General features: G+C 40.4%; 1 protein-coding gene across 1 annotated transcript in view; it reads left to right on the forward strand.

Annotated features, from left to right (window-relative positions):
- The window catches only part of NFX1 (nuclear transcription factor, X-box binding 1), a 92,275-nt gene that overhangs the window by 60,028 nt on the left and 7,936 nt on the right, over positions 1 to 24,311 (forward strand). The window contains exons 14-21 of the mRNA XM_075921512.2: positions 1,385 to 1,504; positions 2,309 to 2,388; positions 2,860 to 3,090; positions 3,627 to 3,700; positions 6,292 to 6,393; positions 12,031 to 12,072; positions 12,440 to 12,538; positions 14,585 to 14,651. Coding sequence (XP_075777627.2) covers positions 1,385 to 1,504; positions 2,309 to 2,388; positions 2,860 to 3,090; positions 3,627 to 3,700; positions 6,292 to 6,393; positions 12,031 to 12,072; positions 12,440 to 12,538; positions 14,585 to 14,651 — 815 coding nt within the window. The remainder of the gene's footprint in view (positions 1 to 1,384; positions 1,505 to 2,308; positions 2,389 to 2,859; positions 3,091 to 3,626; positions 3,701 to 6,291; positions 6,394 to 12,030; positions 12,073 to 12,439; positions 12,539 to 14,584; positions 14,652 to 24,311) is intronic.

Consider the following 24,311-nt stretch of genomic DNA (forward strand, 5'->3'; position numbering starts at 1 on the left):
CAAAATGTGGCCTAGAAAGGATGTCTCATAATAACTGTTACTTCACTGGTCAGTATCATTGATTATATAGAACTGTACCTGGAGAAAAAGCTTGCTCGCTCAGTCCTGTTAGCATGTGTAGTTCTCCCTACTAAGGTGTTTGTTTTGCAGCTAGTTTGTATACTTAGTGTAGCAGGTCAGTATGGTTCCTTTTTAACTGGGATGGATTAAGAGCTCATAATTCAAACATCTGGCCTGAACAAAGGGCCAAGATCCCCAATTGCTTGGCCCTTATAGAGACAAATGGATCAAACAATACAATTCATGAAGGCCACATTTCCACTTGTCATAACGGAGTTTGAACTTCTGGCATTCGATTTAGCAGGTTTAATTAAGGGCCTCTCTGGATGATGCTAGTACACCTCAGTCGTGAGGAGTAAGGAAAGCTGACAAGAACGTTGACGCCTGTTGGCCTCTCTGAGACAGCGCCACGCTTGGCTTAAGATAAGCCAACTCCAGCTAAGTATTTTATGTAGCTCGAGTTGCATCCCTTAACCCAACCTTCCAGATGTAGTGTAGACGTGGCCCTAAGTCCAATCAAACTGCAGGTTCTGAAGTTGCTATTTAAACTTCCCTTCACCTTTCCTGTTTGCCTTAGGTCTTTGCTTTAACATGAGTACAATAGTTAAGGTTTTTGTTCAGGGTCTGTTTTCCTATGACCAGTTTTCTAAGATATGGAGAGCACCCATACTAATGCTTTTAAACTCTTGGGTACAAGTGTCTGCTAATTTAAAGGACCAGCCATTCAAAAAAATCATTAACTTTAATAGTTGCTACATAACATGCTTTTTAGTTACTGTTGGATTAAATAATACTTAATCACAATAATATGAATACATTATCCAGGTTGGCTTCAAATACAGAACAAAAATATTTATTGACTATGTCTACATTGTTTACCTTATTATTCAGTTTTATCTTTATCTAGTAATGGGTCTGTATCATTGTGGAGATGTTTTGGCTCCTGACTTTAAAAAAAACAAAAACAAAACCCTTTCTTGCAGATGTTTTAGCACATTGGCCTTAGATATCATACCTTTAACTTCTAATATTAATTTCCTGTATTTTAACTTCTGTTTTGTATTAATTATGATTTCTGTCTTGTTTTCCTTTTGTTATATAATTTATTTTTACTCCTTCTTTACTGTCTTAAGGTGGATGTTATTTTAACAAAGGCAGTGGTTTTTATTATGTACAAATTCTAACATATAGGGTACTTTTTGCAAGATAGAATCTGGAATTTCAATTTCAGACGTGGTTTTCTTTAAGCAACTCAAAACTTCATCTCACACGACTAAACTTCAACTCTGTTTATTAGTTGTTTGTTTTTCTTTTGCTTTGTCAGGTTTTGATGAACTAACTTGTTACTGTGGTGAGTCAGTAATTTACCCTCCTGTTCCTTGTGGTACTCAGCCACCAGAATGTAAAAACTCCTGTACCAGACCACATGAATGTGATCATCCAGGTAAGTCATAGGTACGCCCTCATACCTTTCTTAAATGGTCCAGTATCTAAATTTTTCTATGTTCTCAGATTTATTATTTACTGTAAATGTAAACAGATTAGATAAATTTACATCTCTTCTTTCCATGAATATAATGGTACTTTTTTCCAAGTAAAACGTTGGGGGTTTACACACTGTCCAATTTTAAAGACTTTTTTATCTATTCAAATAATCAAATCTCATTTTAGCTTTAAAGTTAAATACCATATTCTGAAAACTAAGCACATGGTGATCTCCCCTTTTTAAAAAATAAGGAAGATATGTTTTCCCTAAAACTATAATATCTCATTTTATTGGGACAATCAAGACTATGACTTACTTTCTTAATTAGTGCTAGATGTGCAGCAAATGTTATTGTTGTAAAGCATGGTAAAGAACACATTGATCAAGTTACTGACACATGCTTTTTTATGCCATACTCTAGAAAAGTGGTTTTAATCTCTTTTTCATTTGTGAACTCTTTGGCAATCTTAGACCTAAACTGTAGACCTCCCAGAGATCCATGGACCGCAGGTTAAAAACCATTCCTATAAAAGCTAATACTCAAAATTTTCTATTCAGCACAAGAGCTCTAGGAAGGAAGGACTTGTCTATGCAGCTAACATGTCATCCTGATTTTCAAGAATTTAAACCTAATAGAGTATCTCACAAACCTAAATTGTGTGGTCCTCAAAGAATAAATTAGAATATGAAAGGCTCTGTAATATACCTAAAATTAATGCATTTAGGAACTGTTTCCTGATTTTTATATCCCTGTGCTTGCAGTGTATCATACCTGTCACAGTGAAGAGAAGTGCCCACCTTGTACATACCTCACTCAGAAATGGTGTATGGGCAAGCATGAAGTAAGTGTGACTGTTGTTCAGCAAATTACAAATGACATTTTTATTATAATAACGTGGTAGCTTTATGTGGGCAGTTACTTCTAAACTCCATGTTATTTTGAAACTTTGAGAAGCAAATATCAACTGCTTACTCTAAGACTACTCCCCAAATACTAACTAAATCGATACTGACAGAGACTATGCAGTTACTATGTTCTTATAAACACACACACACACACACACACACACACACACACACACACACTCTGTCTCTGTCGCTCTGTCTCTGTCTGTCTGTCTCTCTCTCTCTCTCTGGTTTGGATTTAAAATAGATTGCAAAAAACATAGTTTAAAACCATAAATTATTTTCTTCTAAAAATGTCTAATGTATTAAAATGAGGTATTCATATATGAGCATGATTAAAAGTATTTGAGAAGACACTTCATAATTACACAGTCTCTGATAGTTATAACATGTCTTTCCTTTTCTAGCTGCGGAACAATATTCCATGTCACCTCACTGACATCTCTTGTGGACTGCGCTGCAATCAGATGTTACAATGTGGAATGCACAAATGTAAAAGGATTTGTCACAAAGGGGTGTGTCTCATAGATGAAGAGTGCAAACAGCCGTGTACTAATCTGAGACTGTACTGTAATCATCCATGTATGGCTCCATGCCATCCATCTTTACCTTGTCCTACGACTTCTTGCCATGCAAAGGTGATGACTCTGGAACATGCTATATAATTCACACAGACAAATTGTGCACTAATCATTACAATGAAAGATTATCATAGACATATTCAAGTACTCACATAGAAACTTTCAAGATAATGCATACTGACTGTATGAAGGCTTTAATACAAATATTATATTGATATGTGATAAAGCATGATGTATTTCATGGTTATTTCATTTTCAGAATTACTGTTAGTAGAATGGCTAGTAGCTTGAACAAAAGTATCTGCCAGATTTCTATTTTCTGTTAAAATATTTGTCCCAGATCCTCAGATGTGATCCATTCACTTGTAGCTCCTGCATAAGCCAGCTCTCTATTGCATGGCACGGAGACATGGCAGAGGAGAGTTGTGTCCTCAATTGATGTAAAATCATACTGACCTTAAACTAGTGACATAACATAAAGCAGCTTGCCGGGGCAACCATATAGATTAGTAGGTTTTGGAAGACTAGATTTCCTATATATTTGTTATAAAAAAAGAGGAAAAAATTGATTTATTGCTTTCATTGTATAATAGGTTGAGCTTCAGTGCGAATGTGGAAGAAGAAAGGAGAGTATGATTTGCTCAGAAGCATCTAGCACATATCAAAGGTTTGTATTAGTTATTTTATTCCTTGCGCTTTTGTGGACTTTGTTCTACAGTTCTTCAAAGTTGAGGTTTCAGGTTTGACTTTTACATGGTAACCTATTAGATTCACCTGTCCTGTTAAATATACTTTTCTTAAATTGAATGGGCTACCCTAAATATTCCTTCTCACATTGCTAATTGGAGGTGAGGTACACCAAAACTTTGGTTTCATGCCAGGGCTAGGATCTCTCATCTGTGGAACTCTGCAGAGTTCTAGCCATCCAGAGCAATTTAGATGCAGACTAGATATTTTCATTTATAACAATGAACTTGTGTTTAAATTTCTGCAGTTCTCTTATTTATTTACATTTGGATTCTATTGGAAACACCGGGAGGAGATTGGGACTTTCAAAATCCTAAATACATGTACTATTGGGCAGCACTTTTTTCTCTTCCTTTCAAGACCATAACAAAGTAAAGGGGTCCAAATCCTATGTGGCTCTTTCTGTCACTTCCAAGTCTCAGAGTACAAAATACCTGAAATATGTAGGAAAGAGCTCCCTAACTTGAGTGTGGAAAAGTTAGATGTCTGTGCGAAAGAGTGGTATGTAGTTCCTAGTTGCCATGTATGTCAAGACTCCATCAGTCTGTTAGAACTGGCTGCTGGGCCTTTCCCTTTACTTCATAACACAGGTAGGCGTCTCACAGATCACCAAAAAAAGTGCAAGCATGTGCTGAACATGGTTTGATTAGTCCCTTAACTTCAGTGAAACTACTCATATACTAAAGATTGTATTGAATTTGGGTGCTGGTTTTTTAGAATGCACCATTGTCCAGAATGGTGACTTTCACATATATCATGGCCATCTGTACTAGTGATCACTAGTTGTTTTCTTGTGGGAACACAGGATCATCTCCCACACGTTGTTAGTGATGGCATTGGTCTGATAGCCTGATATACAGGAAAAAGTTACACATGCCATTCTCCCACTGCAAATGTGTGAGTGACAAAGGTAATCTGTATCAGAGCCAGAACAGTTACATTATCAGAGCATGCATCTGTTTGACATTAGCTGGTTACTGGAAACTGCAGCTATCTGAATTTATTACTCATACTCTATGAATCTGATGAAGGAATACTCTGAAAATATTCCACATGTGCCTTTAACAGGTAAAGAAACAGATAATAAAGCATTCTTCTCATTGAGAAGGAATATAAAAGAACATTTACTGGTCCAAAAAGATGTATAAAACAGTTTATATAAATTGGAAAGACCTTTTTTAACATCCTGAGAAGGTGTGAAAGGACGTCCTCCGGAGACTCATAAGCTGTTCTGTACTACTAAGGCATACTTGTAAGGCTTGTTCTGCCTGGAGAGGGAGATGTTTAAACAGAAACCTACCATAGGAAGAAGCAGTGAATAAGAGGAGGGCTGGTCAAGGTATTGACCAGCAGTATTAGAATCAAAACTGTCTCAAACTTTTGCTTATAGAGTTGCTTCTGTTTTATTATAATTGGTGTAATTCTTTACTACTTAAATATTCCTGAAGTGTGTTACAGACTGTATTTTCAGAGTTTGATATCCATAATTAAAATAGTTACACGAGGGTTGAAATGTGGCAGTTGTTTTACATTTTTAACAGAGAAATGAAGAATAATTTTTTCACAAATGAAACTATAGTGATACTAGTTGGATACTGACGTTTTACCAGGGAAGTAAGTTAATATTTTTTACTCTTATGAAAAATTCCATGGGGTATTTTAGTGATTCTGGTAAGAGTCTTAGTTTTACATCACATTTTAAAGTTGACACCTCCAGTAGAGTATATTTGGTAGTATGCCACCTACTGCTTCTCCCACATCACTTTCTGACCACCAGAGTTTCTTGGTTAGCTTCAATCAGAGCATAAGCCAGGCTTCATCCAACTTAGTTTTACAATATAATTATACAACCTTGTGAATTGACACACTTGCATGTTTGCTAAGATGCAACATAAATCTGTTTTGTGTAAAATCTGTAAAAATGGTACTTCCGATATCTTTCTTTCCTTAGCTTTTCTGCTAGCAGCTTTGCCTTCCTTCTTTGCATCTGTCTCTTTGTCTTCTCTATCCAAAAGGTAGTTAGAAGTAGGAATGGAAATGGGTATAGGTGATGTCTCTGGCCTCTGTTGTCATAGGCTAGAAATGGGTGATAGAGAGGGATCACTTGATGATTGCTTACTCTGTTAACTGCCTCTGGGTCACCTGCCATTGGCCACTGTTGGAAGACATGATACTGGGCTGAATGGACCTTTGGTCTGACCCAGTATGGCTGTTCTTATGTAGTGTCCTGTTTTTGTGGAGTCTTGCATGTTAGCCACAACTCCCTGTGCCTACAGATGCTTCCAATTCTTAGCTGGTGTATGTCTCTTACTATCCCTGCTAGCCTCAGTTTTAAAAGTCTCCCTTTTCCACACTCCATAACCTTAAAGTAGTGATATGGCATATAATGGCAGGCTACTTGAGATTATTTATTTTTCTAGTGTCTCGTCCAGATGACTAGTAGTTCAGTGCTATTTGCCGAGAGGTCTTTTTGTATATCAAGAGTAAAATCTAATGCTTTTTTCCTTCCAGAATAGCTGCTATATCAATAGCCACTAAACTAACAGACCTGCAACTGGGAGACTCAGTGGAAATCAGTAGGCTGATTACCAAAAAAGAAATGAAGCAAACAAGGTAATTGTGAAGGATCAAGCATGGGAGGGATTCTATCAATCTATAAATGTTGAACTGAAATGTGTGTATTGCTGCAAAAAGGTGTAGTATTGTGGGTAAAGTCCCAAATAAAATCAGGAAAACTTTTAACAGCTTGTCTGTGTTTAACAGTACTGAAATTTTAGGATTCTCATTCAGTTTCCATAAGTATCTTCAAATCTTTGGGTTTTTAAAAACGAACAGATTGATTTCCCTACTCTATTCAATGGCAGCATGCTGCTGTCAGAAATGTATTTCAGATATAAGAATGTAAGAATGGCCATACTGGGTCAGACCAAAGGTCCATCTAGCCCAGTAGCCTGTCTAACAGTGGCCAGGACCAGGTGCCCCAGAGGGGGTGGACCGAAGACAGTGATCAAGCGATTTGTCTCCTGTCATCCTTCTCTAGCCTCTGACAAACGGAGGCCAGGGACACCATTTCTATCCCCTGGCTAATAGCCTTTTATGGACCTAACCTGCATGAAATTATCTAGCGTCTCTTTAAACTCTGTTATAGTCCTAGCCTTCACAGCCTCCTCTGGCAAGGAGTTCTACAGGTTGACTACGCACTGTGTGAAGAAGAACTTTCTTTTATTAGTTTTTAAACCTGCTACCCATTAATTTCATTTGGTGTCCTCTAGTTCTTCTATTATGGGAACTAATAAATAACTTTTCTGTATTCACCTTCTCCACACCACTTATGATTTTATATACCTCTATCGTATCCCCCTTAGTCTCCTCTTTTCTAACCTGAAAAGTCCTAGTCGCTTTAACCTCTCTTCATATGGGACCCATTCCAAACCCCTAATCATTTTAGTTGCCCTTTTCTGAACTCTTTCTAAGGCCAAAATACCTTTTTTGAGGTGAGGAGACCACATCTGTACACAATATTCAAGATGTGGGCGTACCATAGTTTTATACAGGGGCAGTAAGTTTTCTGTGTCTTATTTCCTATCCCTTTCTTAATTCCTAAAATCCTATTTGCCTTTTTGACCACCACTGCACACTGTGTGGAAGTTTTCAGAGAACTATCCATGATAACTCCAAGATCTCTTTCCTGATTTGTCATAGCCAAATTAGCCCCCATCATACTGTATGTATAGTTGGGGTTATTTTTTCCAACGTGCATTACTTTACACTTATCCACATTAAATTTCATTTGCCGTTTTGTTGCCCAGTCTCTCAGTTTGGTGAGATCTTTTTGAAGTTCTTCACAGTTTGCTTCTGTCTCGACTATCTTAAACAGTTTAGTATCATCCGCAAACTTTACCACGTCACTGCTTACCTCTTTCTCCAGATCATTTATGAATAAGTTGAACAGGATTGGTCCCAGGACTGACCCTTCAGGGATACCACTAGTTACCCCTCTCCATTCTGAAAATTTACCATTTATTCCTACCCTTTGTTTCCTGTCTTTTAACCAGTTCTCAATCCATGAAAGGACCTTCCCTCTTATCCCATGACAATGTAATTTACACAAGAGCCTTTGGTGAGAGGCCTTGTCAAAGGCTTTCTGAAAATCCTAAGTATACTATATCTACTGGATCTCCTGTCTGCATGTTTGTTAACCCCTTCAAAGAACTCCAATAGATTAGTAAGACATGATTTCCCTTTACAGAAACCATGTTGATTTTTGTCCAACAAATTATGTTGTTCTATGTGGCTCACAATTTTATTCTTTAGTATTGTTTTGACTAATTCGCCTGGTACTGAAGTTAGACTTACCGGTCTGTAATTACCAGGATCGCCTCTAGAGCCCTTTTTAAATATTGGTGTCATGTTAGCTACCTTCCAGTCATTAGGTACAGAAGCCGATTTAAAGAATAGCTTACAAACCACAGATAATAGTTCAGCAATTTCCCATTTGAGTTCTTTTAGAACCCTTGGATGAATGCCATCTGGTCCCGGAGATTTGTTAACATTAGAGGAGGTTTTGGAACAAATAGAAAAACTTAATGACACTTCAATCCAGGGCAGCTCCTCAGATTCATCACCCACAAGGACGGTGCATATTTGGGAATCTTCCCTAACAACCTCATCCATGAAGACTGAAGCAAAGAAATCATTTAGTTTCTCTGCAATGGCTTTATCGTCCTTGATTGCTCCTTTTATATCTCTATCGTCTAGGGGACCCAGAGGTTTTTTAGCAGACTTCTTGTTTCTAATGTACTTAAAAAACATTTTGCTATTTCTTTTTGAGTTTTTGGCTAGCTATTCCTCAAACTCTTTTTTTGCTTATTACATTTTTACACTTGATTTGACAGTGTTTAAGTTCCTTTCTATATGGAAAATGAATGTGTACTTCTGCAGCTATGGCTTCAGCAAACTCCTGAAAGTTACATATTTAACATTGCGTTTTCTTAATCTGGTCAAATAACTTTGTGGTGATCTCAAACCGTTTGTCACTAACAGTTACTAAAAACATGCCTAAGAGTGTGTGATATATTTTGCAATTTAGGACTACTGTCAAGCAACTTATACCCCTCATATGCTCCCTCTTACCCCAGCTGATATGTATTCTCACATACCTGGTCAGGGTGTAGGGATTGTATAAATAGTCTCTCAGCTGTAATGCCTGCTAAACCTGCTGTTTCTGTGCACAGTTAGCAGATTTTTCCTGCAGCTTTGATTGCTGATGCTTGGATTTTGATAGTTTTTACTTCTGAGGCTCTGCTTTTTTGAAGAAGTCAGAGAGATAGTAAGAGCTCCTTGTTATGGTGTCAAGAAGGAAAACATAAGGACCTCCAGTGCAATGTAGCAAGCAACTCCTCTTCCAAAACATCTCAACCTTTGAACAAAAATAAATCTCACTTGGCTCCTCCCTGTGAATCCAGATATTTGATGTGACTTTCATCTTGCCTTTACTCACTGTGGATACGTCTACACAGCACGGCTAAAGCGGAAATAAGCTATGCAACTTGAGTTAGGTCAATTGCATAGCTTAAGTTGAAATACCTTAACTCAGTTTTTGGCACTGTCCACACAGCAGGAAGTCTGAGAGAGAGCACTCTTCCTCCCACTTCCCTTACTCCTCATAAAATGAGGGTTACAGGAGTTGGATTCAGAAGTCCTCCAGCTCAACTTTATTTTGACATTATGTTGAAATACCTGCTTGTAGTGTGGATGTGGACTGTATTATTTCAGAATAACATTAGTTATTCCAAAATAATGCTGCTGTGTAGACATAGCCTTGTGAGAACACTTTCCCCTGCCTTACCTTTATGGAGTTGGCTCTCTCTAAGGTGCTTTGCCAACACAGGAACCCCCAGATTAACTACTCTGTCATAGAACCTCATCCAATGTAATTTCTGTGAACTCAAAATTTCTGAAGCACAATCACTAAAAGAACCCTAGACCAATTATACCTTCAGTACCTACCGTTAATAAATAAATTCTTATAGGATCATCTGCAAAAGGATAAAAATTAACATTAGCCATGGTTTCATTAGCACCTAAGGTAGAGGGGACACGATCTTCCTGTTTGCTTAGCAATCTGGAGCCATTCCTCTAGATTACTTCAGTTTCTTCCTTAGAAGATTTCAAATAGTTTCAAGATATGACTTTAATGGTAATAAGCATAAGGTATTGAGTAATCCAAAGTCCAAGAAAAATGTATCTTCAGGACTACATTCTCTTTTGTGTTATCTTAATTTTTTTCCATCTTCAAGAGATCAGATTGCACTATTTTAATTTTTAAAGAACAATCAAATTGTACCTGGACAGGAATAAATCTTTTGGAAAAATCAGATGTTTTGTCTTCTCGGCTGGAAAGAACAATTTCAAAGTACTGAGACACTCCTCTCCAGATGAGTCTGTTTATATGAAAGGTAAAAAGTGTGTAGTCTGAGAATATTTTATAAGATCTCTCTATTTCTTGGGCACAAACCAGCTGGTAATCTCTACATACATTGACGAACCAATACAACATAAATGTGACAGCTTCTTCTGATGTTGCACTGGGTCCGCCGATCTGCTATTCTCCTTTGAAGTCCCATTTCCTTCTTTCTTTTTTTCTCCACAACTTACCCCCCACTCCTTTGGATGGACTGCTTACTAATTCTCATCAGTCTCTAAAATGGTTTATCTGCATATGAATACAAATATCTTATTGTAGATACGTCTTCTTTATACTGAAGAAACCTCTGGTTTGAGTTATTCCCACATTTACCTTTTGTTAACTTTTGTCTAATTTATTAGGGTAGTTATTTTCAACCTGTTCTCTGCAGACCATTGATAATCTTCAAACGAGGTTTCAGGAATCCCCTAATTGGCTTCTTGAAAATTAGCCATAAAAATCTTTGAAGTATTATGATCACTGCTACTTGTTTGAAAAAAGCTGTGCAAGTTAACAGTTTCATTCCTCTCTGTGATGTGGAAGAAAGGAAAAGTTAGCTATTGTATCAAGCCTTTTTCATGACAGGCCAATCTTCAGTCCCTCAATCCTCTTAGTAGGAAAGTTTGCTTATTATAGAGATGTTGCCTGCTTTGAGCCAGACATTTCTATCTTGGTAAGCAGTGACTCAGAAAAGGTTTTGGTGAATAATCAGTTGAACGTGAGTTCCCGGTGCAATGCTGTGGCCAAAGGAAGAACTAATGTGATTCTGGGATGCATAAACTGGGTAATTTTGAGAAGTAAAAGTTAATTTACCTTAGTACAGTAAAACCTGTGTTATCCGGCATGCTCGGGGATTAGGGTGTTCCGGTTATCTAAAAATTCTGGTTATCTGAGGGTCTCATCAACCTAGGAAAAACCAATGGACAATAATAGTAAAACTCAGGTTTTTAATATTGGTAGTTTTGTAGTGTGAGGCAGCTGGGTCTCTCATTTCTATTTTGAGTTAAAGATGGTTAGTACTTCTTAAATAAAAAACTAAGCCAATCATGGTAAACCAAGCCAGGCCTGTATGCCTGAAGATGTGACAGTATTGTGGCTGTGGGCAATGCTGGTTAACAAAGTTTTCTGATTAACAAAGTGCCAGATAACAAAGGTTTCACTGTATTTGTCATTGGTGTGACTGCTGTGGGAATACTCTTGAGTTCTATCAACATCATTCTTGAATGGTAAACAAATTGAAGAAGGTTCAGAGACAAGTTAAGACATCTGTGACAAGAATTCATCTTCCTTTTTGCTGCATCAGTCACAGACTGTGTTAATTATCTATGTGACCTCTCAGGAAGAAGCCATTGATAGTGTGGCCTAGATCCATCAGTTTCAGAGGATCGATCATCAAAACACACATCACACTGCTCTTTAGTCTGATTTCCTATATGTCACAGGCCCTGCAGTTACCTCTGTACTGGCCTTAAGGAACTCTAGGTCTGATGTAGATAGTACAGACTGAGATGCACAACAGCTGCACTCTTTACCTAGCTTCACAGGCTTCCTATGTGATATTGGACAGTGTCATAAGCTTGCATCAAAAGTGTGTTTAGATTAAAATAATTTTTCCATTGCTTTCAGGGGATAAACTCAGACCTTTTAACTACTTGTAATTGTGTGAATGTAACTTAATAAGCTTGCTGTAAAAGCATGATTGATTTTATTGGGTCATTATACTTGAAATCTTACGTAAGTGTGCATAGATGTTTTAATGTTTTTTTTTTTCTTTGATAATCTAGATTGCAATGTAATGAAGAGTGTTTCGCCCTTGAAAGGAACAGGTGAGTAATGACTTGGTATGCTTTTTCACAAAAGTATTAATTTGATGTATCTAAGCAGTACGGAGAAGATAATTTTTCCATGTGAAGAAGGGAACTGATAAAATGTCCCTCCCATATGCATCCCCATAGCATTCTGTACTAAATTATCAATAAGCTATTAATTTTAGAAACGTGTTTTAAAAGTGTATAACTTTCACATCAAAAGTCTTTTCCGATTATTTCTAGTCTAATGAAATAGCTCCAAATACATTGACGGGGGGGCGCAGAGGAAGGGATTCTGCAAATAGCTATTTATCTGTAGCACTCCATATGATCAGTTTGTCATTGAAAAGCCATCTTTAAACTTAACTTATTTTCTAAATTTTAGACGCTTTGCTGAAGCTCTTCAGATCCGTGATGATTCTGACCCTTTTAATATCCGTACTTCTGGATCAAAGTACAGTGATAATTTGAAAGAAGATGCAAGGTATATGTTGGAATACATTGCTATAATATTGTTACTTTTGCACCCCAGAGCTGTCAAAAACTGTTTTTTCAAGACCGTTCCCCCAATCAAACATACAGAAAATGAGAAGGGAAAAGAAAGAAACTAAATTGTCTTTTTGGGTCAGAGGAAGGTGAATATAATTGTTCTTGAGCTCCAAGATGGAGTTGTGGGCCTTTTTGTATAGGCAAGATCTCTTGATCTAAACTATTTGAGATTAGTTTGGAAAAGATGGATTGGGTATCCATGGCTACTGTTGGACAAAGTACCCCATCTCAGCAGCAAGTGCCAATGTCTGATTGGACAAAATCAAATCTAGGATTGGTGATGGTATCCTGGTTATGGTAAGAAGAAGAACAATTATAGAAGATCTAGAAAACATGATCCAGTACACTTTGAAGTCACTGGAGCCAGGTCTGCACTAAAGGGGAAAGTCAACGTAAAATATGCAACTCCAGCTCCATCAATGACATAGCTGGAGTCAGAGTATCTTAAATTGTGTTTTGGCACCATACACACAGCGAAAGGTTGCTTCCATTGACTTCTCTTACTCCTTATGAGGAGCAGGAGTACTGGTGCTGATGCCTACTCAGTTCAAATTAGTGTGTCTTCACTAGGCTCACTAATTCGAACCCCAAAAGATCAATCTTCTCTGTAGTGTAAACAAGCCCTGGAAGTCTTTCCATTTACTTCAGTGAGCTTTGGATCAAGCTTCTTAATAGCCAAATATCCTGTATGAAGAGGCTATCTGATCATAAAAACCCTTTATAACAAATATCCTATTACTGAGTGTATTGTATTCATAACTGTTTATGCACGTATTACACATCTACTTGTAAATTTCCATAAAGATCAGTCCCTAATTCCCTTATATCTCCCATAATCTCCTTCTGTATTCAGTCCATTTGTATCCCCAATTTTAAACCTTAAAATCAAATATCAAATGACTGATATGTTTTATTGAGTCTCACCTTGAACACTATATACCTTTTGCAGCTCAAAAGGTATTCACTCTGCCACCTGGACCCCGCACATCAATTTCCTTTCATGAGATTAGCAGGAGACGTGCATTGTTTTCTGTTGTGCTTTTAAAGAATTATGGCTTGGACTCATCACATCAAGAATCCAAGTTTGACCTACCAGTGATATTTTGGTGCCACAACCTCCTTTTGTACATTATGAATGTTCCCATTCTCTAGAATTTTATGTATATAATTTTGGGTGAAGAGAATATTTGTATAGTTTTGTCTTCCTCTGTTTCTTGCTATTTTTCTCACTGTGATTTATAGACACCACTGTCTTGTTTTGCATAATAAAAGGGCTACTAAGACAGTTGAGTCCTGTTATGCCTCACTAGTATGCAGGTGCGTGCCAGCTGTATTGGGGATGTAAAATCCAGTTAGAAGGGGGTGGGGAACCCTTCATTGTTTGGTACCCCACCCATCCTCACAGAATGCACCATAAACACAAAAAGAACAAGCTACAAGTTGGCACTGATTTCTCTACACTAAGAGATTCTTGAGCAGCCAGAAAACTAGGTCCCTCATAGTATATCTTTCTGGAACATAATTTGCTTTAGCTCCCTTTCCTGTGAAAGGGTGTGGCACATCCACCCTAAAACAGAGACATCTTTCAGCAGGCCTTTGCCTGTCTAAAGAGAGCCAGAGCACATCTAACACTGTATTGCCTGGACTCAAGACTATGCAGGCAAACCACACCACACTATACTCACCCTTCCTCCTTCCTTCCATGGAGGAATAGATGCAAGTGGTACCCCACTGAAGAGAAAAGCCAGACATACACGCTAGCCTGTAGGAGCAGAAGGAAGCAAAGGAGGTGCTTCCAGACAGAGTGCGTCCTACAATTTTGGCTGATGATTCTATGCTCTGTGTTGTTTGGTTGTTCACTTTTAACCTTCTCCCACCTAATTTATTCAGTGGTATTGCATTATCCATGTACATATGTAGTAGGTAAATGCTGCCTTTATCTTTTATATACTAGGTAAGTTGTAATTCTTTATTATTTCAGGAAAGATTTAAAGTTTGTCAGTGACATTGAGAAGGAAATGAGAGTGCTCGTGGAAGCTGTAAATAAGGTTGGTGGTCAAAGAATTTGCTTTACATAAAGAGTGTTCATTTAAAAGAAATAATCAATTTATTAGAGTTGATGTCAAAGTCTCTTTAGCTTGAAATTCCAACTATTGAATGTCAAACAAATTCAGACAAAAAAATACTGCAAATTCTTAACAGTGAGGTAAACACCTTACTTAAGGATGTGGTGGATTTTCAATCACTTGAAGCCTTTAAATAAAGGTTGGATGTGTTTTTAAAAGATGCCCTGGTGCAACCTTGATGCAGGAATTGCTGGATGGGTTTTTGGCCTATGTTACATAGGAGGTCAGATTATATCAGGGTAGGCAAAATATAGTCCCCAGACTGGATTCAGCCCGCCACGATTGTCTGGGTTGCCAGTGCCTGATATGGCCCCACTCACTGCTGAAAGTGGCTGGCTGCTGGGGCCAGCATGTTTGTGCAGAATGCACTACAGCTCCCATTGGCCAGACACCAACCAATGGAAGTCGCCTTATCTGTTTTTACAGGTGCAGGCTGCCGCCAGTCCCACATGACACATGCTGCACAGACACAACCCCCTCCTGCATCCCAGACCACTGCCCTGAGCTCCTTTCTGTACCCAACCTCCGTCCCAGACACTATACCCTCTTCATAAAAAAATGCAGCCTTTGACCCACTTACCAAATTCTTGAAGTGGCCCCAAATCAAAAGTTATTACCCACCTGGACTGGATCATTTTAATTATTGATCAATTATTTGAATTATTACCTGGACTAATTTATTTTAATTTATTGCATCTGGCTTTACAAATCTGTGAATTTTAATATATTTTTATGAAGTAGAGGGAAATAATTCGGTAAAGGTAATTATATATCTTCATTTCAAAGACTATATGTGTATATAAGCGGCAAGGAGTCCTGTGGCACCTTATAGACTAACCGAAGGGTTGGAGCATAAGCTTTCGTGGGCAGAGACCCACTTCGTCAGATGCATGTAGTGGAAATTTCCAGAGGCAGGTATAAATATGCAGGCCAGAAACAGGCTGGAGATGATGAGGTGGATCCAATCAGGGAGGATGAGGCCCACTTCTAGTAGCTGATCTGGAGGTGTGAATTCCAAGAGAGGAGAAGCTGCTTTTGTAGTTAGCTAGCCATTCACAGTCTTTGTTTAATCCTGAGTTGATTGTGTCAAACTTGAAGATCAACTGTAGCTCAGCAGTTTCTCTTTGAAGTCTGGTTCTGACGTTTTTTTGCTGCAGGATGGCTACCTTTAGATCTGCAATTGTGTGTCCAGGGAGATTGAAGTGTTCCCCTACAGGTTTTTGTATGTTGCCATTCCTAATATCTGATTTGTGTCCATTGATTCTTTTACATAGGGACTCTCCAGTTTGGCCGATGTATATAACAGTGGGGCATTGTTGGCACATGATGGCATATTTTACGTTAGTAGATGTGCAGGAGAATGAACCAGTGACAGTATGGCTGATCTGGTTAGGTCCTGTGATGGTGTTGCTGGTGTATATAGGTGTTGGCACCTCGGTGCCAACTCTGCCCACATATATACACCAGTCCCTACATAAAAGAATCAATGGACACAGAGTTTTCCTCTTTGAGGAAGTTTTATCACGGTTCAAATAAACTTCATGTTGCTTTTTTGCAAATATTAAACTGCTTATTTCCTAATGCTAAGTTTAATTAAGGTAATCTAAAAGTTTCTTTGTTCCAGTATGTAAAGCCTTTGTTATACATTCTGAAACATTTTGGTGATACTATGTCTCATCTTTACTTGGTATTTGGAAAATAATGTTGTGTAACAGAAGGTTTATTGCTTGTTTGCCAAAAGAAGATGAATAGCATAGCAGAGACAAATTAGTGTCGTTAGTTCAATCTCTCTGAATATGCCCTACTGAAATTCTTCTTGGAGTGATTGTGCCTGATGTGCTAATTATTTGACAATATGCTCGAGTCTATCAGAGAAAGCATGAGAAAATGGTTGGCGTTAAACAAATTCAGACTAAGGTATGAATTCTTAACAGGGAGAGAAAGTAAACAATGGAATAATTTCCAAGTTTCTTGGTGGATTTCCCCATCAAAGATAAATTTAAAAATCAAGACTGAATGTTTTTCTAAAAGCTAAGAATTATTTTGGAGAAGTTTTGTGGCCTGTGTTGTGAAGGGGATCAAACTAGATGATTACAATGGTCTTTTCTGGTCTTTGAATCTCCTTGATGTGCATTCATCTTTTGCACCAATGCAGAAGGGTTTCCCTTGGCAATACCTGTAGGAACAACACTGCATCATGCTCCAAGCTGAGGGAGTAAAGGGTAAAACTGCTCCTCCCTACTTTTCAGTTCATCTTGCCATTGGCAGTGGGAGCATGTGGTCATTTGTTCCTCTGTGAATGTGCAATTCTTTTTGAGTGCTGGTCCCTATTTGGATTCCAAACATGGCTGCACCTGCACTCTGTGAACTGGAACTATTCATAATTGTGTTCATTGTCCGCTATGTGTGTGTCATGCATCTGCCACATGGTGCATCTGAGACTTTAAGAGCCTGCACTCCAGTTCCCTCTTACCATCAATGGCCAGATACCCCTGTATCTCAGTGCTCCTAGCTATCAAGAAGTACAGTAAACTTCCGATAATCTGGCACCTTTGGGATCCAGGGGGTGCGGGATTATTGGATATGCCGGAGTACTGGAAGGGGGGCCATGAAGGGTCTGGGGGGAGGGTGGGGGGGGGGGGGGGAACTGCGCAGCATGGGCAGCACTCCAGCTGCTCTGCCCCTGGCTTCCCCAAGTCCACTGCTGGTCAGTTTCAGCAGCACCGAACTTGGGGAAGCCAGGGGCAGAGCAGCTGGGGTGCTGCTGGGTTGGTCCCGCAGCGCGCCTCAGGTGAGGGGCAGTGCTGCGAGACAACCCAGCAGCACCCCAGCTGTTCTGCCCCTGGCTTCCCCAAGTCCGCCGCTGGTCAGTTTCAGCAGCACTGGACTTGGGGAAGCCTGAAGCAGAACAGCTGGGATGCTCTGCCCCATGGCTTCCCCAAGTCCGCCACTGCTGAAACTGACCAGCATCAGATTTAGGGAAGCCGGGGGCCGAGCAGCTCTAATTGTCCAGCTGGCCAAAGCACTTCTGGGTTCCAGTTGGTGCCGGACTATTGGGAGTGCTGGACCACTGGATGCCGAACAACTGGAGTTTTACTGTACTGTGGTTTTCACCTGTTTGCCTTGTATATCCTTAATTTCATAGTTTTAGTTAGTTGGTTTTAGATAGAGGCATACTCCATGTTGGACTCTCCCCAGCCCACACAGGACTCTCCCCTCTGGTCTGGGAACTATGCTCAGGCAAGGTGACTTTGAATACGGTTTTGTTCCCTCACTCCTTCTCCATAAGCAGTGAGCACCAAAGCTGCCTTTATTGTGTGAGGAACATCCATATTGGTGCTCACTGCTCCACATGCCACTTTTCCATCTTGGACTTGGGAAGCTCAGGAGCTTTGTCTCCATAAGTTCTTCATGGAAGAAGCAATGCAGCAACATGCACTTTTAGATCCCACATCCGTCTGAGAAATAGCAGCAACAGAGGGCGCTTCTCCCTGCTGTTTTCACTAGGCACCAGTGCCACTGCCTCCACCAAATTTCGTCCTGTTCATAAGATGCACACTCATAGGTACAGGGGCAGCTTCCCAGCAGGAGCCATCACTAAAGACAGCATTATCTCCCACGATGTGCCAGATAGTGAGAAGTTGTGTGGTGACTCTGAGGCTCCCACTTTGAAGAAGCCTCATCTGGAGCACAAATCAAACCATTGCACTCTGCTGGGACTACCCTAAGCCATGGTGTCCATCCTACTGTCACTGTCTGCACTGTGCATATTGCTGGAACCGTCGGGTCTGCCCCATCCAGCACCACACATACTCCAGGATGCTTATCCCTTCCTTACACCAATAGCAAAACGGCTTCTACCCTTAGCTGGCTCTGTTGAGCTCTCTGTGCCACTGGTGGTTCTTTATTCCCCATTTCCAGTTGCAGAACCTCTCCTTATGGACTGCCCTCTGTTCTTCCTCCCCTCCTCTACCAGATCCATCTTCAGAGTTGTACTGGTTCTCAGAATAAGACCTTCCCTTCTCACCTGCTCATTCCTACAGTCCACATGCCACTGCCAGTTCTTTGGCCTAGCAGCCATATTGTGGCTCACTTACCCACAAAGAAACCCATTTGGGGTAGTCGCTGTGTGTGGCCATACTGGTCTGCCTGGGACCCATACTGCTGTCATGGCTTCTCCTGATGCCCCCATGACCTCCCATTTTCACCTTCTGTTGACCTCCATCTATGTCAAGATTCTTGTGAAGCTTCAACTCTTCTGACAGCCTCCATATCACCAGTAGGGTCCCTCCCTCCTGACTGGAGTTTCTTCATCACATGATGATGCCTTCATTCCACCTGCGTTCTCACCTCCAGATTACTATGTTCAATAATAGCTTTCTCCACCACATGGCAACTGCCCGCAACAGTCTTGTGGAAGATGTCTAAGACCCCTCACAATCAGTTCTTGGACATTTTGCAACCTCTGGGTCCTTCTGCACCACCTTGCCCATACATGATGCCATTATCCTGCCATCACAAGTGGTTTGCCACACACCTGTATCCTGCACCCCCCACTCCAAAATGAGCCAAATACAGTTTCCTTTGTCCCAGCTAAGAGTATGGACTACTTGTTCTCTCACCCTCCAAACTCCTTGGTGGTCCAGGTAACCACGGAATGTGCCCACCAGCAGCATGTCCATTCCACCTCTCCACGCCAGGTGGTAAGGAAGCTTGACCTGACTGGTCAAAAGTCTATTTTTACACATACCTTCAGTTCCACATTTCCCGTTAGCAGACCATTCTGGAAAACTATATCTTGCATCCCTACACAAAAATTGCAGCCTTTCAAGCTTTCCTGCCCCCTGATAAAAAAGCCAGCTTGTCAACACCCTACAGACAAAATGCTGAGGTGACTCTTCTGACCACAGTTGATGCTGCCAGTACAGCCACTTGCTCCCTGGCTTTTGGTTTTGTTCTCCAACATGACTCCTGACTATAGTCCAGCAAGTTCTCAAAGGAGGTCTAAACCACACCTGAACGCCTCCCAATCAAATGCTCTTCAGTGATAAAGCTGAGTCCCTCCATTCCCTTAAAGATCCTCAGGAATCTATGCCCCTGTCCCTATCCACTGTCAACATGAGTCATCTTTCCAGACTTCATCCCTGGGCCACCTAGCAACCCTGTCCACAGCACCAACCTGAGTGCTTACTACCATTCTTGCTCACAGTGCCTACAACACTTTGCTGCCTCTGCCTTGGCTGCCTCTTCCTTTCCACAGTGGACCCCTCATATGGACCCCCAAGACAGAACTTTTCCTTCTGTGAGACCATGAACCTTCTACTGGCCACATATGCTTGTCCAACTTTCTGTCTCTCTCCTGGGCCACATGGCTGTCTGCACCATGGTCATGTCATTTGCTTGTTTGCACATATGCCTCCTCCAATTGTGGCTCTGCTTGGTTTACAACCCATAGATGACCACTCTCACCTGTATGTAGGCCACAATTGAAAAGGCCTTGTGCTATTTCTTACGTCTAGTCTGGGTTGGTGATCAGTTCTCTCAAGTTGCACCTGGTCATAATGTCAGGGTTCCCACCCTCACATTTCTGTTTTCTCTGCCAGATTCTTAAAAGGTTTAGCTAGATAGTTCCCTCCTTTGAGGAATCCACAATGGGACTTGAACTTAGTGTTATTAACACTTATCAGTCTTTGTCAAGCCATTAGCTGCCTGCTTGTGGTTACACTTTTCAGCAAGGTAGCCTATTTAGTAGCCATTGGGTCTGAGGAGTAGGGCTGATGCATGCTCTAGTTTTGCATACTGTTTTTGTTCAAATTCAAGCCACACACTGATAAGGACAAACAAAAGGATATGCACTTTGGGTGTTTGAGCTCTGGTCTTTTCTATAGACCAGGGCTCAAACAAACATCCAAAGCTCTTACAGGTCTCTTTCCATCTGTTTCCTATGAAGAATGAAGGATCATCCAGTAATGACATGTTACAACACTGAGGGTGTGTCTAGACTATAGGGATTTGTCGACAAAAGTGGACTTTCATCGACAAAACTATACCTGCGTCTACACTACCACCGAGTTCTGTTGATATAACGTCGACAGAACTCGGCAGTTTTGTTGACTGTGGTAAACCTCATTCGACGAGGAATAACGCCTTTTGTCGACAGAGTTCTGTCGACAGAAGGCATTATTGCATCTACACTGGCCTTTGCGTCTACACTCATGTCAACAAAGCGGCTTGCTTTGTTGACAGAACTGGATGTAGCCTAGATGCGCTTTGTCGACAGTATCTGTTGAAAAAGCCTCTGTTGACAAAAGCCTGTAGTCTAGATGTACTCATAGGGTATTAACCTTCTGAAACAGTTATCTGTATGCTCAACCAGAGCTCATTCAGCATCCACCGCATGTTAGTAATGTCCAGATTGTGGAAATGTGTAAAGCAGCAACACTGTCCACAGTTTACAGCTTTGCCAGATGTTATGCAATTACTACTACATCAAAGGAAGGTTCTACTATAGGGAAAGCAGTTCCTCTCTTCTGAAGAGACTCCTCCTCTCATTTCCTTGGGAATCTCCTTGTCAGTAACCAAGTGTAATATACATATACAGTCACTTGAAGAAAGAGCTGTTGGTTATGTTTTTGTAACACAGCGTTTTTGCCCAAGAAATCAAACTTTCATATGCTCCAGTGTGAAGGAACCAAAGAGTTGGTAGGGTAGTTTCACCCTATTTATCTTCAGCTTGGAGCAGGCAGAGCATGAAGTGCAGGGATAACCATGCCTATGAGTATCACAAAGAAAAACACAGGAAATAAGCACATCTAGTGTAATGGACATATGCAGGATATCTCAAGGAACAGTTCTGAAAGTATTTGCAAGTGTTCTCTAGTTCTCTGAATTTAGTTTTCGAGATTCCTAAGTGCAATTTTAAAAATGAGCATTTTCTTTTTTAATGGATACATTTGTAGATAGTTCCACCATAGTTGAATGCAATATATGACCAATAAATCAGAGCCAACAGAAATTAGTAAGGATCCTAATGTGACTGTTAGCTCTTCTGACAGCAACATGTTGCGAAGTATTCATAGCATCACTCCATATAAGTTATTTGTAAAGGGCATTAAAACCTTTGAGATTAAACTTCCTTCAGGCTCTTGCACAAACTTCCTCCAAGAAATCCTGAGGAGAAATACAAGTTTATGTATTGGTAGCATGAAACTTCCTTTACCACGTCTCTCACACCTTCAGGAAGTAGGAATCAATCATTACAACTTCCTTCTGAATAACAGGTTAAGAATTTTTGTCCTATATTCTTTCTCTCATGCCTTCCTGGCAACAGCTTTGGTAAGTAGCATTATAGCACCACCTGTCTGGAGGCCAGTCCATTAGCAATAGTTTCCTCTGTCATGGCCTTCCTCTTCCTGTCCCACAAAATATTTTTCTGTTGCTTCTAGCAAAAAAAGCCAAAACAAGAGCAAAGTAGTGGACAAGAAGAACTACTCCTCTCCCTTTACTACTTACGTGCCAGACCCTAGTGTGGTATATTCTCCATCACTTGAAGTCTTTAAGACAGGATTGAATATTTTACTAAAAGTTGTAGCTCAAACAAATGTTTTGTTTTCTTTCAAGAATTTGTGGGTGAGGTTCTGTGGCCTGTGTTATGCAGGAGGTCAGACTGGAAGATCAAAATAATCCCTTCTGGCCTTGAAAACTTTGCAATACAAGGACTCTTTCATTATCAGTGGGATTTGCCGTGATATGTTTAATAATTAAACCTGCCTCCTCTCACTAAGAATACATTGTTCCATTTCAGGCCTCAGACATGCTCCCACAAGCCTTCACCCCCTTAGAGGCTCTCTTTTTTTACTGCCATGATTTTATTCTCCTTTTTCCCCCCCCTACCCCCACACACACTTTCACCTAGCCACTCTGCAGATGCTAGACAGTATTGGAGCTTCTGTGCTTTAGTTATATAGTCCCATCCTTCTGCCCTTGGACCCTCTGAAACCTCTAAACAGCCTTGTTCTCCACCCAAAAAATACCTAGTCTGTAAGGGTTTTCCGGATGCAACTGGAGGAGTTTCTGAAGTCCTGGGCTCTGCATAACATAGAACTTGCTCCCCTTCCTCACCCCCATTTTAGGTCCCATGGGCTCAACATTTAGGTTTACAGTTGGAGGAGATTTTAGGGCCTCTGGAATGCAAAGGTGAAAAGCATCAGCTGTTTGAAATGATTGAGTATCAGTCTGCCTTTTAAAATCTGGAAATATTTGCCTCTTCACTCTACTATACTAAATATTGTGTCATGGGGATGTAATACAGTAAAACAGCAGTGTGTCTAACTCCGACCTGAGGGCATGGGAGTACCTTGTGATACCTTAAAGATAATAGTTGCATTTTTCCCATCCCCAGAGTGGATGCTTAAGATACATTGTCTTTCCTCTTCCTCCCATTCATAGATTTTGTGGCCCTACCCTGGGATTGCACAGATAGGCAAGAATGTATTTCCCTTCTCTGGGTCTCTAACATATCTACCATTAGCCAGCCACTCACCACCTGGTTCCTGCGCAGCCTTCCGGCAGTGAGGGCTCACCACCCAGTTCCTGCGCAGCCGGATGAGCACTCCCCCGTCTCTTCCTAAGGCTATGCAGGAACCGGGCGGGGGAGTGCTCACTGCGCGGAGGTTGGAGGCTCCGCAGGAACAGGGCAGTGTGTGTTTTTAAAAAAAAAAAAAAGTTGTATACCCCGCACCCGAGTATATTGTGTGTGCGCGAGGAGTTTGTAAAAACAAATATAACCTGTGGGTTATATTCGCTAAATTAGGGTACCTTTATTCCATTTTGTCCTAATCTGGTGTTTAGTGATACACATTAATAAATGTTACTTATCGTTGTTATACCCTTTAGGAAACTTGCTTCATCTTGCCAGAACAAAAGATCAGTAAAAAGGACTGTCTCCTCTCCCCACTGTTAAGGAGCTGTCACACTAATGTGCTACTTTGCATGGAGGCTCACAACTCCATGGTCTCTTCCTTCTATAGCAGCTCATAGCTCTTCGTCTGGGAGCTGCAGGACTCACATGCTGTCCGTAATTGCTGAGAGCTGTCTCCACCATTTGACAGTTCTGGCCATGCTACTTTGGCTCTTAGGCGGAAAATGTCACACAGGTTTCTGGAAGTCACAGAATTCATAATCTTATGACATATATCTAAGAAGATTAAGAGATATATCTGACTCTGCTTGTCTAGACGATCTGTCAGCCCATCGCCATGTCTAATACACTGCAACAATTGTTCCAGTTGTTCCATAGTCGTGTGTGTAAACAGAGTGTCTCAACCCATTCACTTTCTCAGCTACAGACTTCATTCCCTCAAAGTATCCTGGGTACAGAAGTTCTAGAAGTTTCTGTGCTTCAAGGGCTGTAACTAAGGCAAGCTTTGCTTGTTACCTTCTCTTGGTGGGTAAAAAGAGTGCTTCCTGACAGAACTGGAAAACTTTGGCTTCCGAAAGACCTTGACCAGTTTTTTAGATCCATCCTAAACTTATTTACCTTGTGAGCCTGAATGGCCAAAGTGTCTTTCCTTCTGCAAAGCT

This window comes from Pelodiscus sinensis, chromosome 2 (genome assembly GCF_052426305.1).
Source record: "Pelodiscus sinensis isolate ZL-2025 chromosome 2, ASM5242630v1, whole genome shotgun sequence".
NCBI classification, from domain to species: domain Eukaryota; kingdom Metazoa; phylum Chordata; order Testudines; family Trionychidae; genus Pelodiscus; species Pelodiscus sinensis.